General features: G+C 37.3%; 2 protein-coding genes across 2 annotated transcripts in view; one reads left to right on the forward strand and one right to left on the reverse strand.

The window, feature by feature from the left end:
- Nucleotides 1–715: 715 nt before the first annotated feature.
- Nucleotides 716–14,552, forward strand: ddx17 (DEAD-box helicase 17). The gene is made up of 13 exons (XM_073852481.1): nucleotides 716–1,062; nucleotides 1,238–1,394; nucleotides 1,522–1,618; nucleotides 2,206–2,339; nucleotides 2,441–2,506; nucleotides 2,677–2,818; nucleotides 3,609–3,769; nucleotides 5,207–5,379; nucleotides 5,533–5,643; nucleotides 7,211–7,272; nucleotides 7,359–7,418; nucleotides 12,935–13,168; nucleotides 13,360–14,552. Exons 1-13 carry the CDS (start codon nucleotides 1,007–1,009, stop codon nucleotides 13,899–13,901), a joined length of 1,995 nt encoding a protein of 664 aa, XP_073708582.1. The 5' UTR covers nucleotides 716–1,006; the 3' UTR covers nucleotides 13,902–14,552.
- Nucleotides 14,553–14,633: 81 nt separating this feature from the next.
- The window catches only part of gga1 (golgi-associated, gamma adaptin ear containing, ARF binding protein 1), a 28,991-nt gene continuing 23,016 nt past the window's right edge, over nucleotides 14,634–20,608 (reverse strand). The window contains exons 12-17 of the mRNA XM_073851374.1: nucleotides 20,374–20,444; nucleotides 19,834–20,015; nucleotides 19,479–19,696; nucleotides 17,163–17,332; nucleotides 16,977–17,087; nucleotides 14,634–15,972 (exon numbers count right to left, since the gene is read on the reverse strand). Coding sequence (XP_073707475.1) covers nucleotides 15,862–15,972; nucleotides 16,977–17,087; nucleotides 17,163–17,332; nucleotides 19,479–19,696; nucleotides 19,834–20,015; nucleotides 20,374–20,444 — 863 coding nt within the window. The 3' untranslated portion in view covers nucleotides 14,634–15,861. The remainder of the gene's footprint in view (nucleotides 15,973–16,976; nucleotides 17,088–17,162; nucleotides 17,333–19,478; nucleotides 19,697–19,833; nucleotides 20,016–20,373; nucleotides 20,445–20,608) is intronic.

The raw sequence follows: 20,608 nt of genomic DNA on the forward strand, positions 1-20,608 counted from the left end.
CAAAGACTAGAAAATGCTGCTCATTCATTTTGGGTGCAATCGTTTTATTATTATTATTATTATTAGTTTTTGTGTGGTTGTGTCCACTAAGTCTTTGGCATTGTGGTTTCCAGTTTACTATGGTTTACAGACAGTGTAGTCTCTTGTTGTAGTCAGATGTCTCTTGTACATCTCTCTTGCAGGACCACATACAATTGCATAATTGTGTTTTATTTGTATTTTAATTTCGTTAAATCAAAATGATGAACCTATTAGATGAATCTCTGAAATATCTTTTGCCTCTTTTGACGTGAGTGTACAAACGTTTTACTTGTTTGTGACACATGAACGTAAGGTCGCTCTCATATGGTACCTGTTACTTTTCTCTGCGCGGTTGACTGTTGACCAATAACAATCGTTTGTGGTTAAAAGATAAGAAAAATAATAGCAGTCTTATCTTTTGCAGTGACTGCTATAAAACAGTTTTGCAGTCGTTATATATGCATTTAAACGACAATGTTTAATGCACAGATTCGTCCAGTCATCCAATGCGCAATTAGTTTAATAGAGAGATTGAGAGATTGCGTTAGGTTCATCATTGTTTAAATTCAACCTCCGCTTTTTACGACCTCAAGTGAATTCATGACCACACTACGCGGTTTTCGTTGCGTTGTTTTTGTACTCTCAATAGAGCCCTACGTACAAAATGCTACGACATTAAACGGGGCGGGCCCAATTGCCTAGTTGTAGACGACATTTTACTAAACCGAGAACGCACGAAGATGTTGATTTTCTAACACTTAGTGCGTATTTTTCGCTGGTTTGTTTGTAAAAGTCGTGCTATAAGGATTTGCATGCAGAATCTGCACAATTTTGTCTGAAACACCCTCATTCAACATATAACCTCTTCACCGATTCCAGAAATACACATTTCCACAAACCAAGTAGGACCAGCGTTACTTCGTTTCGTTCTGGAGGAAACAGTCATTATTCTGCAGGGTTTTTTCTTTACTGCAAGGTAAAGGAGATGCGAGGAAGTTCCTCATATGGAGACCGAGACAGAGATCGAGGACGAGACAGAGGGTGGGCTTTTATATTTAATTGATATTTGTTTATGAATGTGTATCAAAACAAGATAAGATATTATGCAGTTTATTATTTGGTCCAAGTAACATATTTAGCTACTTGTCCATAGACTTTTAGCAAACAATGTTTATCACTGGCAGGATTTAAAGTTAAGGACATGAATCTTTTACAGGCCTCGCTTTGGATCCAGTCGAGTTGCTCCACCTCCACCCAAGAAGTTTGGGAATCCAGGAGATCGCCTGAGGAAGAAGAAATGGGACCTGGACCAGCTGCCCAAGTTTGAGAAGAACTTCTACAGTGAACACCCAGAGGTTCATCACATGAGTCAGGTAATAACCTAATTATATGCTAAAAAAACTTTGTTATTTTGGTAAATTATTTTAGTTAATTTTTCTGTTGTACCATTTTGTCTGTATTTTTCGCCTTGATTTTTATTTATACTTGTATACTTAATAGTATGACGTAGAAGAATATCGCCAGAAGAAAGAGATCACTGTCAGAGGATCCGGCTGTCCAAAGCCTGTCGCCAACTTCCATCAAGCTCAATTCCCTCGTGAGTTTAATTCACATGTGAATCACTGTGTTCTTTTAAAGCATCTTTCACACTAAACACAACAGTTTTTTTTTTCTTCTTTTTTCCTAATGAAAACACAGCTATTAATAAAAATTTCTTCTTCTACTTGTAGTATTTTCTGCCAGTAAAAATCATACTGGCCCCTACAGCTAATTATTAAACAGTCCACTGATGTCCGATTTTAAGTTTTTATTCTATGGAATTATGAAAAGATAGGAATGAAATTAGTCAGAGAAAAGATGGTTACACCGATCTTAAATAATTTACAGATAATTCCTTCCGATCTTGACCATATTTCAGTTGCACAAATAGAAATTTAGCACCCAGCATAATCTAGATTGTCTATCTATAACTACTGTGCTTTTTTTGGACACTTTTCCCCATTACTTCTGCTGCTTTATTCCCACAACTGAATTATTTAATTTAGTTCAGAGCTTTATTACCACTTTATAGAGCTGTCATAGGCCAAAGTTGCTGTTAAAAAACATCTCTAAGAAATAATCTGGTTTTGTAGAGCAGTGATTGCATATAAGAATATTAAAGTGATGTTTATGTGTTTGTTTAAGAATATGTGATGGACGTGCTACTGCAGCAGAACTTTAAGGAGCCCACTGCTATCCAGGCTCAAGGTTTTCCTTTGGCTCTCAGTGGCAGGGACATGGTGGGCATCGCTCAGACCGGCTCTGGAAAAACACTGGCTGTAAGAGACCCACATCAACAACCTACAGCCATAGAAAATGCACATACTCAAGTATCCATCCCAAGTAATCTTATGTTTACTCATTTCAATATCCTCAACAGTATCTGCTGCCTGCCATAGTGCATATTAACCATCAGCCCTACCTGGAGAGAGGAGATGGGCCCATTGTAAGTTGCCACACAACTTTTAACTCAGTAATTAGGCACTGATTAAGAACCAGAACAATGTACAATTGTTTTTTGATGTACTGTGGGACCAGAATAAATACAGTGCTATATTAGCATCTGTCAATATTCTTTAATTACGCCAATTTTTTCCTGCTCTTTGTTCTGTTTAGTGTCTTGTGTTGGCACCGACACGTGAATTAGCCCAGCAGGTGCAGCAAGTGGCTTATGACTATGGGAAATCATCCCGGATCAAGAGTACCTGTGTGTATGGTGGAGCCCCTAAGGGTCCACAGATCAGAGATTTAGAAAGAGGTATGGGAATTAACCCACATCTACAACTCATCAAAAAAGTGTTTTTTATACAGTAGACCTGTTGTTAGTGCATATTAATATTATCATTTTTTAGGGCTGGATGATAATGGATGAAATGATAATCAAGGCTATTTTGCTCGCAATTATAATCATTCTGAGAGCAGTTTATATTTTTTACTTACTGTCAGACTATAAATGTACATAATTAAATACTTTGCCAGTAAAAATAGCACACAGTAGCCCTGGACATTGAGCTGTAAATTTTCTGTCATGCTCTATTTTAATCCTTCTGGAAAATAAAGTAGAGCTTAGTCTGCCTTTCCAGTTTAATGAATGATATCCCATGAATAATTTACTGGAATGCACTAATATAGACTTAAATATATTACTACAGTAATATTTAAGGCATCTGTAATGTTCCTAAAAAAAACTAATCTGAGCTCTTAGGGTTAGTCTTTCTGTTTTTTTTTATATTTAGTGATAGAGAGTTGAGGAGAATAACATCACCTTATTGTACATCCATTTAGAAATTTCTATTTCAAAAATTATTGCATTCATAAAGCAAAACTTGAAACAAGTTCTTTGGCAGTCTCTGATTGTCAGCATTTCAATGGAAGTTACTCCCATATGTTGTGCAAGACATAATGGAATGTAGGACAAAGGTGGATAGAGATGTGGTTCTCAATCCTCATCATGTACAAGTTTAATAGTAACTGTGTTTTTTTCTGATTAATTGAGTAGCAATACTTAAGGACTTTTCTTTCAGTAAACATTGTTTGACTTCCTAAAGGTGTTGAAATCTGCATTGCCACACCGGGCCGCCTGATTGATTTCCTGGAGGCAGGAAAAACCAACCTGCGCCGTTGCACCTACCTAGTGCTGGATGAGGCTGATCGTATGTTGGACATGGGATTTGAACCCCAAATCCGCAAAATTGTTGACCAAATTAGAGTAAGTACAGTGTTCACTTGAAACATATACAGTATTTGACAGTACACAAATGAACATTATAAACACATTCTTCTAGATTTAATAATTTATTTTAGTTAATAATGCACATTAAGAATAGTGTTTAAGGATGTGTTCACACTTGTAGTATTCTTGGTTCACTTGAGACTCATTTGGTTCTGATCCGCTTAGCGTTCCCACTGGAATTTTTGACAGCGAACCTAAAGATACCAAAACTAAAAGCATAGTCATACGTTCACAACCTGATTGGTTGAGTTGAATGACAAATATTTCGTGACGGAATTTACAGAACACCCTAAGCAATAGGCGAGTTCGACTTACCCATTCACAAATCAGTCTGCTCATGCTTTCTTATAGTATATATATATTAGTGGTGGGCATAGAATAATCTAGATTAATCTCACTGTAATCTTGGAATTAATCTAGATTAATCTAGATTAAAATGGCTAATTTGAATTCTGCCGAAGGCATTCAGAATATGTGTGCTACCCAAATAATGACTAAAAGTAGGTCTTTGAGAACGGCTTTCTCAAGCCAGGTGGCGCATTAGACCAGGGGCTCATCTCCCGTTTCCAAAATGCATCACAAAATGCTTGACAATTGCATTTACAACACAATTAACTATACAAACTTGTGTAACCAACTATTCCTACACTGCGTGTACTTCTGCGTAAAAACCTGCGCGATGTGCGCGTTGCAGTTAAATACACAGACGCGCACGGGCATGGATATCTGTGTGCATAGTCTTCGGTTAAACTGCGTTGCTTTTAGAAGCGTCAATTCAGTTGTTGCATATAGTTTAATGTCTTTATTTCGGGATTATCAAAGTACATTATAACTCAAATTTGAGATTTTACTGGGGCACAGCAGATTTTCACTGGGGCACGTGCCCCAGTAAAAAGGGTCTAGCAATGCCCCTGCCCTGAAGCAAACCCGGCGGCTTCATAGCTGCATCCATGTTAGCACATCTCGTTTGATGTGGTAATTAAATTTCACAGTAGGCATACACACAGGTTCAAAGACTCGTTCTCACCCCTACAGTGCAATTCAGCTAGGTATACATCCGCGCTAAAATATCAAGGTGAAAGTCATCATAGCTTGCGTAGTATAGACCCAGCTCCCAACCCAACTTTGAGAATAGATTAACGGCGATATTTTTTTTATCGCCCAATAAGAGTCTCACGTTAACACAGCACGTTAACGCCGATAACGGCCCACCACTAATATATATATTATATATATATATATATATATATATATATATATATATATATATACGTGTATGTGTGTACTTATATACATATAAATATACATAGTGCACACACATAAATTATGTAAACACATACTTTTATTTTGGAAGCAGTTAATCGATTTTACAGCCTTATCATGTAGGTTTATTGCTATTCCTGTTTCCTTCAGCCTGACAGGCAGACTCTTATGTGGAGTGCTACCTGGCCAAAAGAAGTGCGTCAGTTGGCTGAAGATTTTCTCCATGACTATGTCCAAATCAATATAGGAGCTCTAGAACTGAGCGCAAACCACAACATCCTGCAGATAGTGGACGTCTGCATGGAGAATGAAAAAGACAACAAGTGAGATGATTTACCAGTCATTTCTTTAATGAAGTATCAGATATGACATTTAATAAGTTTTTTTTAAGTTATTCAGGTATTATGATTTGTGTTGGTTTACTTTGCTTTGTGCCTGTACAAGTCAAGATGAAAATCTTTTTTTTGTGCTTAAAGACTGATTCAGCTAATGGAGGAAATCATGGCTGAAAAGGAGAACAAAACCATCATCTTTGTTGAGACAAAGAAACGGTGTGATGAACTTACTCGGAGAATGCGAAGAGATGGGTGAGACAGATCTTTATCCCTCATATTTTAAAAAAAGGTTTTTATTAGTGGTCGCTGATATTGTTTTTTTTTTTTTTTGACAGCCAATGCCAATATCTTGGAAAGCACGGTGGCTGATAGCCGATGTAAAGCTGATAACATTTTATTTATTTTAAATTATATTTAAGAAATTTGAAATAATTTGAAAATATATTAAAAATAAATATAGGAAAATAAACACACTTATACTTTACTTTTTCACAAATAAATATTTAATAAAAATTAGGGGTGGGCATAGATTAATTTTTTTAATCTAGATTAATCTAGATTAAATCTTGGAATTAATCTAGATTAATCTAGATTAAAATGGCTAATTTGAATTCTGCTGAAGGCATTCAGAATATGTGTGCTACCCAAATAATGACTTAAAGTCTTTGAGAATGGATCATAAAGCTCATAAAGCTGTTCTATGATAATTTGTTTATGAAAATAAATTATGTTCAATTAGACGTACTTGTGTTTACTAACTAACTAACAATGAAATTATTTTTTCTACCTATTAGATTGTGTTTTTTTAACGTCAACACCTACCCAGCCCATTACATGTTACACCGTACTTTTATTTTGACAGGTTGCCGTGAAGTTTCTGTGTCATACAGTATGATATGATGCTAGTTTTCTCAAATGAAACGGTAAAAGTGACACTCACAGCAGTTTGGGAGATTGAGTTTATCTGTTCATGTAAGATGAAAATGCCAAAAATTACCGGGAGCGTCACGTGGGTTTCAGTATGCGTGTAGTAAAAGCGCGTCTCCGCAATGCATACATACAGCTAGGCAAACGGAACATATCGGATTCATCTTAAAACGGTCTTTTTGCATTTCAGTTTTCACATACACTAGTCCATATCGCGATTTGAATTAAGTGACTGACCAACATTCGATTTATGAATCCAAAAAACGACGAATTTACGTGGCATTTCGCGCTATAGTAGATTCGGTTTTTATGAATGGAGGACGACGCGACCCCGTCTGTGTTTTGGCGGAGGAGACATAAACGCGCGACCATATTCTATAGTCTTCGGTATACATCCGCGTTAAACTATCAAGGTGAAAGTCATCATAGCTTGCGTAGTTTATACCCACCTCCCAACCCAAATTTGAGAATAGATTAACGGCGATATTTTTTTTATCGCGCGATAAGAGTTTCACGTTAACGCAGCACGTTAACGCCGATAACGGCCCACCACTAATAAAAATACAATTAAAAAAAGAAGTAAACACTGTAACAAACTGGGTACTCGGTATTCTGGGAAGTTTGTGTGCATTGGGAATCATATTTTTTCAAATAAAGCCAAGGTGACACTCATTTTACATAAAACATTCAGTAAAAATGACATAAGACAGTGGGCAAATGCATAAAGCGCAGCATAATTTGAAATCACGAGTTTAAAGTTTGTTGATCCCACTTTGAACGCAATGGCCAAACAGAAAAACCTATCTGTATATCGGTCTTTGCAATATATCGGTCGACCACTATTTTTTATAAAAATCATATAGTATACTGATGTAATGTGTGTTGTGTCCAGGTGGCCTGCAATGTGTATTCATGGTGACAAGAGCCAACCAGAGAGGGACTGGGTACTCTCAGGTAAAGTTTTTAAGCTTCGTATTTTATTAAAGAAGGCTTTGAATTTGACCTGCCTGTTCTCAATGTGTTGCACCTTTTATTTCCAGAGTTCCGCAGTGGAAAAGCTCCAATTCTGATTGCTACTGACGTTGCCTCACGGGGTCTGGGTATGTTCTGATCAGAACCAGTTAAATTATTATTATTTTTTTTTAATTCTTAGTTTTAGAATGTTAGGTGACGTCTCAAACTTTTGTGCCAACAGAGAAACACACTAGTTACACAGATGTCATTTACACAAACACAGGAATGCAAACTGATCTTTTGGAAAGTTTGTTGTTTAAAGAGCAAATTTGGTCACTTTTAGTGCTATAAGGTTTTACTTTAAAGATGCCATAGAATGCATTGATACAATATTTTAAATTGTTCTTTGATATCTACATAGAAGGAATGTGGCATAAGAAAAGGGCAAAAATTCTCCAGAAACGGTTTTACAGGTCCATTTACAACCCTAGGATTTGTCCCTAGAATGAAATTATCTGTTATTACCTTATTGGGTAGGTTCATGAATAATAATGAAGAGCTCTGCTCTGATTGGCTGTTTCACAGAGCTGCTCATTTCAGTAGCTCGCACATGGAGGAAAATATATATTCAATCACAATGAAATTGACGTTTTGAATGCACGATCATTTTACTTTCACTTTTGTGATTGCATGTGCTCTGTGTAACGTTATACTACAGCAGCAGTACTTACCACATAAGTTTAGATGCTTGTTAGTGATGCTCAGGATCTGTAAATCATTTGCCATCGTCCACACAGTCATCTCTCCGTTTATGTGGTAAGTGAAATCTTATGTACTGCAATGTAACAGGCTACCGCTAGCAGTAAGCTAACCATGTCCCTTCAGTGGCTCGCCTTATTTTATTAGAACGCCTTATTTGTTTTCCTTGCCTTTCTGAGTAAGTTACAGACACCAACCATCCCTGCACTTAACATCTCCTGCACAACCTGGACCATAACATTTATTCCCCGTGATCTGCCATTTTCGCCATTGTCCTCGCTTTGTTTTTGTTTGTTTTTTCACAAAAGCCTAGCTGCAGAACTTCTGATGATTCGGCTATGCAAATGTTGGGGGCGTAACTATTAATGATCGCGACTCTTACGTAATAGTCACTGTTATGTTAGGATTAGCCTATTTTTCGGTGGTCTTTTGCAAACAACAGATTTATATAAGAAGGAGGAAATGATGGCGTTTCAGAGTCACGGTATGTCATGTCCATGTACAGAACTGTTATTATTCAACTATGCCAAGGTAAATACAGTTTTCCATTCTATGGCACCTTTAATAACTTTAACCTTACAATCATGAAATCATAAAAACTGATTGAAATGTGTGTTTGAAGTTTATTCTTTTACAAGAAATTCAGACTGAAGCACGTTCTCTGATATGTAATTGTCTTATCTTTTTGAGCGCTTATGAGTTTGCATCCCTGAAATTAACTAATCAAGCAGTGTTTTTGATTCAGTGTTGTATTTATTTTGTCACAGACACCTAAATGATCAAGTACTGTGATAAATATTGACAGTGCAAATAATCACCCCAACATCATATCATATGATTAACAATATATCAGTAACATATCAATTAAACATGGTCCATTCCTTACTCTGAGGGAACATTGAGGGAATTTAAAACCTACTTTCGCACAGGTTAAAGGGGTGTTCTCACTGAAAACTATTTGCAATGGCCATGCCATTTTTTTTTTTCAAAGTTGACAGTTTTCACCAATGTGATCTTTTGGTGACGCAACAAAGTTGAATGTTAAATAAACTTCATAAAAATTAGCTTTGATCCTCATTAAAAAAATTGCTGTGGTCCACCACCTGATACAGTTGGATAGTCAAGTAAGAACACTCACTAGCAGCCAACACCACAGAGACTCAGCAACATCCTGTTATTAATCGCTATCAGTGTGAACGCCCCTTTTATTTTTCACAGAGGCTGTCCACAATATAGTGCAGAATGTGGACAAGTGAAGTGTACTTTGGGCTTAAGATTTGTCTGACTTTAGTTAGTTTACTGTTTATACTGATTTTTTTTTTCGTCATAACTTGTAAAGGATAGACATTAGGAAAAGTTTTTAATGCATTTTATTTAATTTAAAATAGTCACCTGAATTTGACTTCTTGTTGTTTTGCATTCTCTTGGTTTTGGACCTTAATGCTTTCTTTCATTTACAGTTGGAAAACCGTCACGTTAAGTACATTTTGTAATCATTTGGTTGGATAATTTTACCTTCAGCAACTCTTCTTTCTCTCTCTACTCTCTCCACCCTGTTCTTTCCTCTCTTAGCTTTTCTTCCCAGCCTTCTCTTGTTTTGAGCAATAAACATATGTATTTATGAATTGTCAGGTTCACATTTAATTATAAAAATGACTCTGGGCTGAAGCTGACTGACCGGAGGGCTGCTTCGTCAGTTTCCACATCCACAAGCTGTTCCAAACATGTTAAACTTGTGCTGTCTGTTTCTTGTTACTGATGTAAAAACCCTCACGCACGTGGGGCTCACCGGCTCGCTGTTGACCCTAGCATGGATCTAGGGGAGCTGCTATCCTTCCCTCCTCTTCCCTGGGTCCTAATGTCAGTCTCCTTCCTGAACAAATGTGTGCACGTGTCCAGTTATTTAGCAAGGTGGTAATCAATAGTCATGGTCAGGATACAGTTGGTCAGATTTTTTTTATTTTATTTTTTTTATTCAGAAATATTTTACTTCAGTTTGTTCACTTTTTTAAATAATTCATATCTTTGTGAGATCGTTGTTAACCCAGATATTAGAAATATTTTGTTTTGTTTGGGTTACGCTAGAGGGTCTTACACTATTATTGTTCTTTTTCCCCTTCAGGATTTTTGACTTCCTAACTGGCAGCCCAGGCATGCTGTGCTAATTTGACACAGTGGCCTCCCTCTACCATGTAACCAGAGCTCTATCAGACACTAGCACAGGTCTTGATATGGATAGACTCCTTCAGCTGCTCCCCTGTCTATCTGTAGTCTTAAGGGCTAGTGGCATCAACTAGCTTACATTTCTTTTTTTACCTGTTAAAAAATCTTAAAGGATACTATGCCCCCTCAGAGCTCTGTTAGACTCCACCAAAGTCTGCCTGTAAGATAAATCTGGGGCCGAATGGCCACGGAGTGATTGAGAGAGAGGGAGAGAGAAAGTTAAGAGTGCTGGATACAGTCCGGTCCGGTTTGTGGAGGCCCTGCAACCCAGCGAGAGAGAGAGAACTGGGGCAGAGCCGGTTCTGCTCCCGCCTGGCGTTGCTGGGACAGGGCCGAGGGTGAAGGGGGGGCAGCTCAGCGCGTGAGCCCACATTAACCTCTTCCTCTTGGGCCGCTCCACGGGACCCAGGACTGATCCCAGCCAAGAATAACCTAACCTAGGGTAAGTACCTGATCATGCCCTAGTCACTGCCCTGTTCATGAGAACTGTTTCCATAGTGTGGCAAATGTCCTTTAAGTATGTTTAAACGTGTGTGGTAAGTGCCATGGTATATTAGATAATTATTGTACTGTATATGACTATATTTAGCACATTGCATTTTATTTAGATATCTAAAATAGTATTATATATCATTATTATTTTCTAAAAGGAGACTGTTTTCTTTTTAGGGTCAATAGCAGTGTTGTTAGAGCCCCTTTTGAACCGTAATGAGAAACAGACTTAAGGTGTTAGGTGTCCAGAATAATTTAAAAAAAGGTTCATCTTTGTTTAACAAACTCCTGACATTTCTTGTTTATCAAATTCCTGACATATTGTTTGTGATAGTTAATATAATACTTGACATTAGATAAGCTGTTTATCTGTGGAATAGGTAAGTAGCAAATCCTCAAAGTCTAAAGGTTTGTCATTCATTTATCTATAGTGTTTGTCTGCTTAAGGCAGTGTCTCTCTAGCTGACTGAAAACAGATTTTGGTCTCTTCTGTTAGGTTGCTGTTCATTTGGATGATGTGAACACTCTTTACGGTTTCTCAAATTGTGTGGGACGTATGCAGAATGATAAATGTAGAAAAAGAATTTCTGCAATACATTTGGTTCTAAAACAAAAGTAAAACATTAAGGAGAGTGGTTCTACTCTGTAGTCTTTACCAAGCAGCAGGAATAAACTGCTGTGGCTATTGAGGAAAAAGTTTGGATCAGATCCGAGCAGACTAAAGTGAACTTCAAGTCGTCAAGTTGCAGAAAGGACTTTATGCTCTTAATCACAGAGAGTTCCTCTATTGGAAATTGACTGAAAAATCGGCTAGTGAGACTCTTGTCTTTAAGTTGACTAAGTTTACCTGTTCTGAATGATTAATATTGTGATGCACCAATAATTTAGCAATCAAAAATATTTTATTTATTTATTCATTTATTTGTTTATTTAACAGGGACAGTGCATGGCCCTCAGCCATACCAGAATTAGCTACAAGCTAAATTTAATCTGTAGTCCCTGGGCAGGAAGAAGTAACACACAGTTAATCCAACAAACACATATAAATATACCATAAAAACATCATCACACAAGTAGCCTTCCAAACAACAACAAAGTTTCACACTCTTAAAAACACAATAAAACACAACAGCAGGACAAGTAAAATGCTATATTTTTGGAGGCCTAAAATCATTGACCAAAACTATGACATTTAATTAGCACTTCTTCGATGGCGCATTTCACTCTTAGTGTCTACTATGTGCACAACATAGATACAACATGTACACATGAGCTGTGTGGATGCTAAGGCTAGGTTGTTAATTTTTTTTTTTTTTTTTTTTTTTTAATCAATCTTCATTTTGATTAAATTTCAGTTAATGCATTAACAAAACTTTACCAAAAATAATTTGAAGTGTGCCTCTTATCCAATATTCGTAAAAGCTTTATGCTTTTAATATGAAACAAAAACTGATCTTTCAGATTTGATAAATTTTATAATGAAATTCAAACAATAAATGTCATATTGACACTTTTCAAGAAACAGCACAGTGTCTGTGTACCACTAGTTACTAGATATAGCAAAGAATAAATTTGACCATCAGAAGTTTCAGTTAGCTAACAATTCTTTTCTTTTTCTTTTTTAACCTTAAATTCTGGATTGGCTGTTACAAAGTAACTCGTAAAAACTCCAGAGGTGTATTTTGCTAAATACATACACTGCTGTCAGAAAAACAAGTTACAGCCACCGTTTAAATGATTATTTCAACAGTATTAAAGTAGAAATAATTATACCATTAAAAAAATTGATAAAACTGACAGTTTGATTAATTCATTGATTAACAAACATTGGTATTTGGCTACATTAAAACTTTGTTTCGTGTTTTAGTTAAAAAAAAAAAAAAAGAAGAAAAAATAATTTGGTGCATCACTATTTATTATACATTTAAGACCTGGATATGTCTGACTGCTGATGACACAGCATGCAAAAATACTTTTTCAAACATTTTAAAGTGTATTCATGTCACTGGAAACTTTACAATTAAAAGCCTATCCAGAGCTCCTAAAGTGATGAGATCCCAAACCCAGACGATTGAATAATTCCACTGTTGCTGTCATAGTGAACTAGGCAATGGTCCATTCCTTCTGTCCACCTCACTTTCTAATTAATTTTTTTTTCTTTCTCCATAAATTTCTTGGCCCCATGAAGATGTGGAGGATGTTAAATTTGTCATCAACTATGACTATCCAAACTCTTCGGAGGATTATGTTCACCGCATTGGGCGGACAGCCCGCAGCACCAACAAAGGAACAGCCTATACCTTCTTCACGCCTGGGAACCTTCGGCAGGCTCGTGATCTGGTCCGGGTTCTTGAAGAGGCTAGACAAGCCATTAACCCTAAACTACTGCAGCTGGTGGACACAGGCCGTGGGGGAGGCGGAGGTAAGAATTTTAAAATGAGCTAGTCGGACACATATTTCAGTTTGTATTATGTCCTAAAAAATGTAATGTAAAACTGTAAAAAACTACATTTCCAGACTAGACAGACATCTTTCAAAGGTAAGTTTTTTGGTACTTTTCAAATTTTCTTATCACTAGCCTAAGCCCTGGACTCTCATTGGCTACTTCCATAGGTGGAAGGATGCGTTATCGTGGCAACAACTCAGGCTCAAATAACCCCAACCTGATGTACCAGGATGAATGCGATCGTCGCATGCGCTCAGTAACCGGAAGTAACAAGGGCAGCCGCAGCAACAACATAAACCGTGATGGAAGGTCAGGTGGGAGCAGCCGTGACGACCATATGTCCTCTTCTTCATACAGAGACCGCAGCAGGGATGGACGAAATAACTACAACTCAGGACCGTCCTACAACAGTGGAGGAGGTGACCAATACCAGAGCTGTGGGGGTGGAGGAGGGGGACAGTATGGTTCCAGAGGGCCAGGCTCACATCCAGGTGGGGGTGCAGGAGGGCAAGATCAGGCTGGACCTCCCCAAGGTCTGTTTGGAGCACCTCCACCAGCTCCTCCTCAGCCTGGGTCAGGTCCAGGTCCACAACCACTCATGGCACAGCAGTTCCCTCCTCCACCACAGCCTATCATGGGGTTCATGGGTCCTGGGCCATACCAATTCGCCTCACCACCGCCACCGCTTCCTCCCCCTCCTAGAAAGTAACATCCAGAGGCTTTGCTGTCGTTTTAAATATTTTTTTCTTGTTATAATAGTAACCTGCCCTTTTTCCAGTCTAAACTTTTGAATATAGCTGTGTAACACATGGTGTGCTTTTTATTTTTTTGTGTTGTCGTAGAAAAGGATGGCTTTGCATTTAATCAAGCCAGTGGTCCAGGGTCTTGGGTGAAGGGCTTGTCATCCAATACATTGCTTTTTTAGATCTGTGGTTCTCAAATCTGGTCCCTAAAACGAAACCAGTTAGAAACAATCTTTAGATATCTTGACTTTTTTGTATATCTTCCCAAATAAAAGAGTTCATCTTTTGATTACAGTTGGTTAGTACTTATTAATGATTATTGATGTTTTAAATACTTCAGTGCCATCAGTCATCAGTGTTTTCAGAATTATTCGTATTTTGTTTTGTAGTTAACTTCCAGTTTGAAAGCTAACAGCTTTGCATCTTACCTTAGCATTCCACTAGGCACTTAGTATACCTTCTAACCTTCTATTGTATTATATGGGATCCTGAACAGACTCAGCGGAATCAAATTTGTTCACACCCCCACCTCTGATTGGAAGGGACCTGGAAATAAATATAAATTCTTTTTGTATAATCACTTTGTTTTACAGTTTTAATAAAGGGTTCAATCCAGATCGCTGTCATTGATGCCTTTGATTTATTACCTCGTTGAACTGATGATCAAAGATAAAAACACCACAAAATGAAAATACACATTTTAAACCCCAGAGAAAAAGAATAACTTTATTTCCCTTAAATACATATTTGCACTACATTCACTTCTCCATATGTTTAGTCTCTGTATTAGTTTTTGGCAAATGTACATAATAGCAATACCGATATTATTTACACTGTCAAGTTGGAAAGACATTAATGATCTGGAATGCAACTGACTTCACAGACCTTTAACTGTAAGGAGTGACACAAACTAGAATTAAGTTTAATTTGGGAACACAGTGATTTCAATTCCTTTCTACAGCATCCTGATTCCACTTGAATATAACCGTAGTACCATTATTTAAATTACCTTCATTATTATCTTGAGCACAGAATTCTTCAATTATCTTATATAGGAATGGTAAGGGTGAAAGTATTCATTAAACTACTGCATTGAGAGAGACCAGATTAGATGTGGAACCATCAGGGATTTCACAAAAACAGTCAACCAAAAAAGGGTTCTAACGTTTCTGTTACATTGCCAATTTAAAAACAAGCATCAACACAAAATGTCTATATTCACATTAGCATGAAAAAAATAATCTGATTAGGCACGTACGGTAAATATAAACAAGACATCAGCGTGATGTTCAAGAGCAGTACAGTGCACATGGGGCAATTTGAGGACAATCATAAATTAAGATGAAAAAATTACAGTGAATGACAAGGGGGGCTGTTTGATTTGTAATATATAGACCATTTGGATTGAAAGTATTTCTTGCTAAGAAATAGATTTTTTTAGTTGCCATTAAAACCACATGCAGCCTGACAATACAATCAAACACACAAAAAACAAATATGATCAAGAATGTGTGCAAGTGAACAAAACCTATTAATCAACACAATGAAAATGAAACAATTAGTGCAGAAAATTAACCTGCTCTATGCCATTACAGCTGACCGAGACTCCAGTATCTCATTTCACACACGGAAATAATGTCATAAATGACCACGAAACTCATCTCTCTCTAACTTTCAAACATTTAAAGCTTCATACAAAAAGGTCCTGACATACCAAAAAAAAAAAAAAAAAAAGCTGGAAAAGGTTGAACAGCTGGAATTAAAAAAAAAAAAACGAGTTCATTTATAGGCCTCCTCCCAGTACTCATTCAGACATTAAGGAAAAGACAGAAGGATGTGGATCAAAGGCAGAGCCATTGACATAGTCTGGATATGAACTGCCATAAGGAAGCAGATGGGCCACTAGCAGGAAATCAGTCTGTTCTTTTAAAGGTTTCCCCAGGACTCTGGTGGAGGGAACTGCTCTACATCTCCACTCTCGTCGTGTGAATCTTGTCCTAAATCAAATGTCAGTTTGTATCTCAACCGCACCTTTTCCTTAAAAAACAAAAAAAAGAACACTTGTATGACAGCATGAACTTGAAGAAATGCAGTGTAATCAGATAATATCTGCAAATCAGCAACAAATACAGCCACACGTGTCTGACAAAAGCCACAAACCATAAGCATCACAGTTATTTATTTATTTTATTTTAAGGTCCAATTCTCACTATTAAGGAAAGGAAAGGAGGTGATGTGAGGCCAAGTATGGTGACCCATACTAGGAATTTAACCCATCCAAGTGCACACACACACCGTGAACACACACCCGGAGCAGTGGGCAGCCATTGCTGCGGCGCCCGGGGAGCTGTTGGGGGTTCGGTGCCTTGGGCTTGGACTCACCTCAGTCGTGGTATTGAGGGTGGATAGAGTGCTGTGCATTCACTCCCCCCACCTACAATCCCTGCCGGACCCGAGACTCGAACCTGCAACCTTTGGGTTACAAGTCCGACTCTCTAACCATTAGGTCACGGCTGATCTGCACAGATTTTTGGCATAGGGCTGCAACAGTACACAGCATTTTAGTACATACCTCACTATTGGAGTCACAGTTTGGTACAGAAGAGAAAAAAATAATCTGTTTTGAGATTATTATTTATGTAAAAATAGTGGCACAGTTATAGGTCTTTTCACAACTAAATTAAAATTGTCTTTACATTTTTAGGGTTTACAGTTTACTTTTTAAACAACAATTTTGTTGTGGGTATGTCCACGTAGAAACTTTGAATAGTAATTAGGTTGATAACATAACATAACATGACTTTGGCCTTGATTTTTAATGCAGAATCTATATATATTCTATATCTTTATAGAATCTTATAAATATCTTATTTCCAGAATATTTGGGCTTGGCAGTTCTTGCTCCAAAATGTTTTTTTTCTTCTATTTGGTGCACTCTTTTTAGTACCATACTGAAAGCCCTATATCTGCATCTAATATATATATGTACCATTGCAGCCCAACTACTACAAAATATTTGCTGAATACGTCTGTTTATTTACCTTGTGAGGGTTGGCTAAAAGCAGGACCTGTGTAATGGCGGCAGGGGGCAATAAAGGATTGAAGGCAGGTAAATCTGATCCTGATGGTGGCTGCAGCCTTACTCTCATAGTCTGCACACACATACAATACAGTTCAATACAGATTTCTATAGAGATTAACTAAAGATGGATGATAAATATAGTTACCTTAGGAACAGCCGCCTGGAATCGTACATTTGTGATGGGCGCAGGGGCAGATGACAACATGGAGATTATCACCACTAAAACATCTGGCCGGGCTGGTGGAGAGTCTCTTGCAAAATGGAACAGAACTCGAAGGCTGTGTTTATCAAAGATTGTCACAGGTAACAAGCTACCTGTCACAGACAGGAAAAAACAAGTGGGTCAACATATCTTCATATTAAAACAAACAACAAAAACTGCATCCACAATGTCACCACAATTTACAAAGCAGAGACAGCTAAACATTTATTCAGGCTCATGCCACACCAAACCATTTAATTGTATTTCTTCCATTCCATTTCGTCCACTCTTTTTCATGCAATTAGTCTCTACGGTGACTAAGGTCTGCAAACATACAAAAAAAATAAAAGTACCATAAAAAGGTCAATACGACTTGTTTGCCATCTTCCAATCTTAAAATTCATGTTAGCTTTCTAGGGAACAGACTGAAAATATCTTTTTCAATGATATTGCTCTATTTTAAGCTGATAAATGCTGCAACCAGATTGAGTAAACCATACAATGATTCACCGCTACATCTCTAATGCTCTGTAGTAGCGGCATTCTCAGCTAATTCTCTAATGAGATGCTTTATGCTTTATGACCATAAAGAGCTACAGTGGCCATATTTTAAGTAAAAGAAGTGATCATGTGGCTCAGTCATTGTTTATACAGTGCCTTGCCAAAGTATTCATAATAGGGATGCACCGATACGAATCGGCCGATCATGCTTGCGCGTTTTGTCAGTAAAGCCGGTTCTGTAATCAGCGGTAAATGCCATCAGGTGCGTGATTTCACGTTGAGCCGTATATACTACACACAGCCGTTGTTTACCGACGAGCTGCGCAAATCAATGTTCATTATCAGTGTGAATGTGTGCATCGGCCGATACGGATCGGTGCATCCCTAATTCATAACCCTTAATTTTTTCACATTTTGTTGTGTTGCTGCCTTATGTTAAACTGCTTTAGATTATTTTATCTACACTCCAAACATCATAATAACAAAGCACAAAAAATGTTTTTTAACATCTTTGCAAATTTATTAAAAATTAAAAACATAAATGATTCCATTGCATGTAGTATTCATACTCTCATCTGGGACAGTTGAAATTTAGCTCAGAAGCATTCATATTGCATGTAGATGTTACTACACTTTGAGTGAAATTAACCTGTAACAAAATTAATTGAATGGGTATGATCTGGAAAGTCACACACATTTTAATAAAAGATCTAACAGATAAAAACCAAAAACCAAGCCCTGAGTTAAAAAAAAAGAAAAAACTGCCTGTGGAGCTCAGAGACAGGACTGTATCAAGCCACACATCTGGGGAAGATTTCAGAAAAAAACTCTGCTACATTGAAGGTTCACAGAAGCACGTAGTCTCTATTACCCTTAATTGAAGAAGTTTAGAACAACCACAACTCTTCCTAGAGCTGGCCTCCTGGCCAAACTGAGCAATTGATGGAGAAGGCCTTGGCTACAGTGGTGAACTCAATCCTTTCTTCAGTGAAGACACATGAAAACACACTTTGAATTTGCAAAAAAAAGCACCTAAAGGACCCTCAGACTGTGAGAAACAAGATTCTGTAGTCTGATGAATCTCAATTCCAAGTATCATCAGAGTACCATCCCAAAAGTAAAGTGTGCTGGTAGCAGATTTTGAGATGAAGAGTCAAGGAGAAGAATGGCAGATAATTGCCAAATGCAGATGTGCAAATGATGTGCCGCATCATACCCAAAAAGACTGTAAGAGACTGTAAAGGTGATTCAACTAAATACCACAGTAAGGGTATGAATACTTATGCAATGTACTTAATTCAGGTTTTTTTATTATTATTATAAATTTGCAATGTTGTTACAAACCAGTTTTTTTTTGTCATTATAGTGTATGGAGTGATGTGGGGAAAAAAGTTATTTAATGCAGTTTAACATAAGGCAGCAACATAAAACGTGACAAAAATGTTGTCGGGTATGAACACTTTTGCAAGGCACTGTATTTAAAAAGTTGCTTTACAAACCAATTTAGAACATTTAGATTTTTTCATTTGTATTTTTAAGTTTAGAACTTAATAAAGCACCCTTTACATAGAGAAAAAGACCTTTAACTCTGCAACTTTAACTCTGATGTGTAAACTCTATGCTGTCTATCTTTTCCCAAATGTGAGATATTTGCAAACTATAATTTTTTATAAGAATAAGACGTTTTGTTGTAATTGCATGAAAAAGAGCAACCACCCCATGTCTTTCCATTTTTGACAAGTTTGCTCCAAGTCTTACTAGGTTTGATAGACTCCAGGGGCACAGTCACATTCACCAATGATATGTCATCCTGAGGGGTAGATGCTGGAGTGATGCCTGCTGTGAGCTGTGAATTCAGAAGAGTGCCTGGCTCAGAGGAGAAAGCCAACACAGGGCTGGGTGTTGTAGCAGTGTTGGTTCCAGACTTGATCTGAAGGTCTCGTAGTGTGGGTTTGGACTGAGACTGAAGTTTGTCCCTGTTCAAGAGGTTTCAATGTATGAATATTAACAAGACACTTTTCCATAATTTTGCATTTATTTTATAGGTATTTTCAATGATGTTTGGTATGCTTTGCTAAATTAATGGAAAAATGGAAATAAGTATTGCATTTACCATTTGACCTGAAGATTTTCTGGGGGTAGGGACTGCTGCAGGAGGGTCTTACCCAACAGGTCTAACTCATCTAGGGATTTAGTGGATGCCACAGGCACAGTAACAGGCGTTTTGGTAGCACTGGCCACTGGCAACAGCACTGCAGGAGCCGGCGTAACAGCTACATCCACAGACTCTGATGACTAACAAATCAGTACTGTGTTATGGTAAGCAGGGATCCATATGACATTTACCCAAGCCATCATCACACCAGTGATGTGAAAATTACACATCTTTATAACTGAATAGTCATGGGTTGTCGACTAGTCAGTCTTTAGAAAGAGCTATATTTCATGTCATGTTCACCACACTTTTTTCACATAGGGTGTTCACACTGACACGCAAAATTCTTTCGTTAATTAACTTCATTTAAATAAGCAAATAATTTAATATTTTATGAGCCCAAATATTTGAATACAATATATTACTACTTTTGCTTTAACTAAAGCAAAAGTCCCATGATCACAACAAACAAATGTAACTGATTATTATTGTGCTCACCTGAAAAGTATTCCATGTCATAGCATCTCCAGATTGAGAAGTTGACATATTTGAATTGACTTCAGTCAAGCCTGAAACAGTTACAAACAAACATGATAATGTTAAGTCACACATATATGCATAGTTTCTGTATGAAAAGTTTATGCCATTGGGCTTAGAGTCTCCTTCAGCCAGTGCCATCCAGACAACAGTCAGTTGTCTGAATGCATTTGTTGATCGTTACATACTACATAAA

The sequence above is a fragment of the Garra rufa genome, chromosome 12 (genome assembly GCF_049309525.1).
Source record: "Garra rufa chromosome 12, GarRuf1.0, whole genome shotgun sequence".
Lineage (NCBI taxonomy): Eukaryota > Metazoa > Chordata > Actinopteri > Cypriniformes > Cyprinidae > Garra > Garra rufa.

Coding starts and splice junctions, on each gene's coding strand:
- ddx17 (XM_073852481.1), top strand. CDS start 1,007: ATGCGAGGAAGTTCCTCATATGGAGACCGAGACAGAGATCGAGGACGA. Junction 2,340..2,440: donor GCTCTGGAAAAACACTGGCT/GTAAGAGACCCA, acceptor TATCCTCAACAG/TATCTGCTGCCTGCCATAGT. Junction 5,380..5,532: donor GAGAATGAAAAAGACAACAA/GTGAGATGATTT, acceptor TTGTGCTTAAAG/ACTGATTCAGCTAATGGAGG.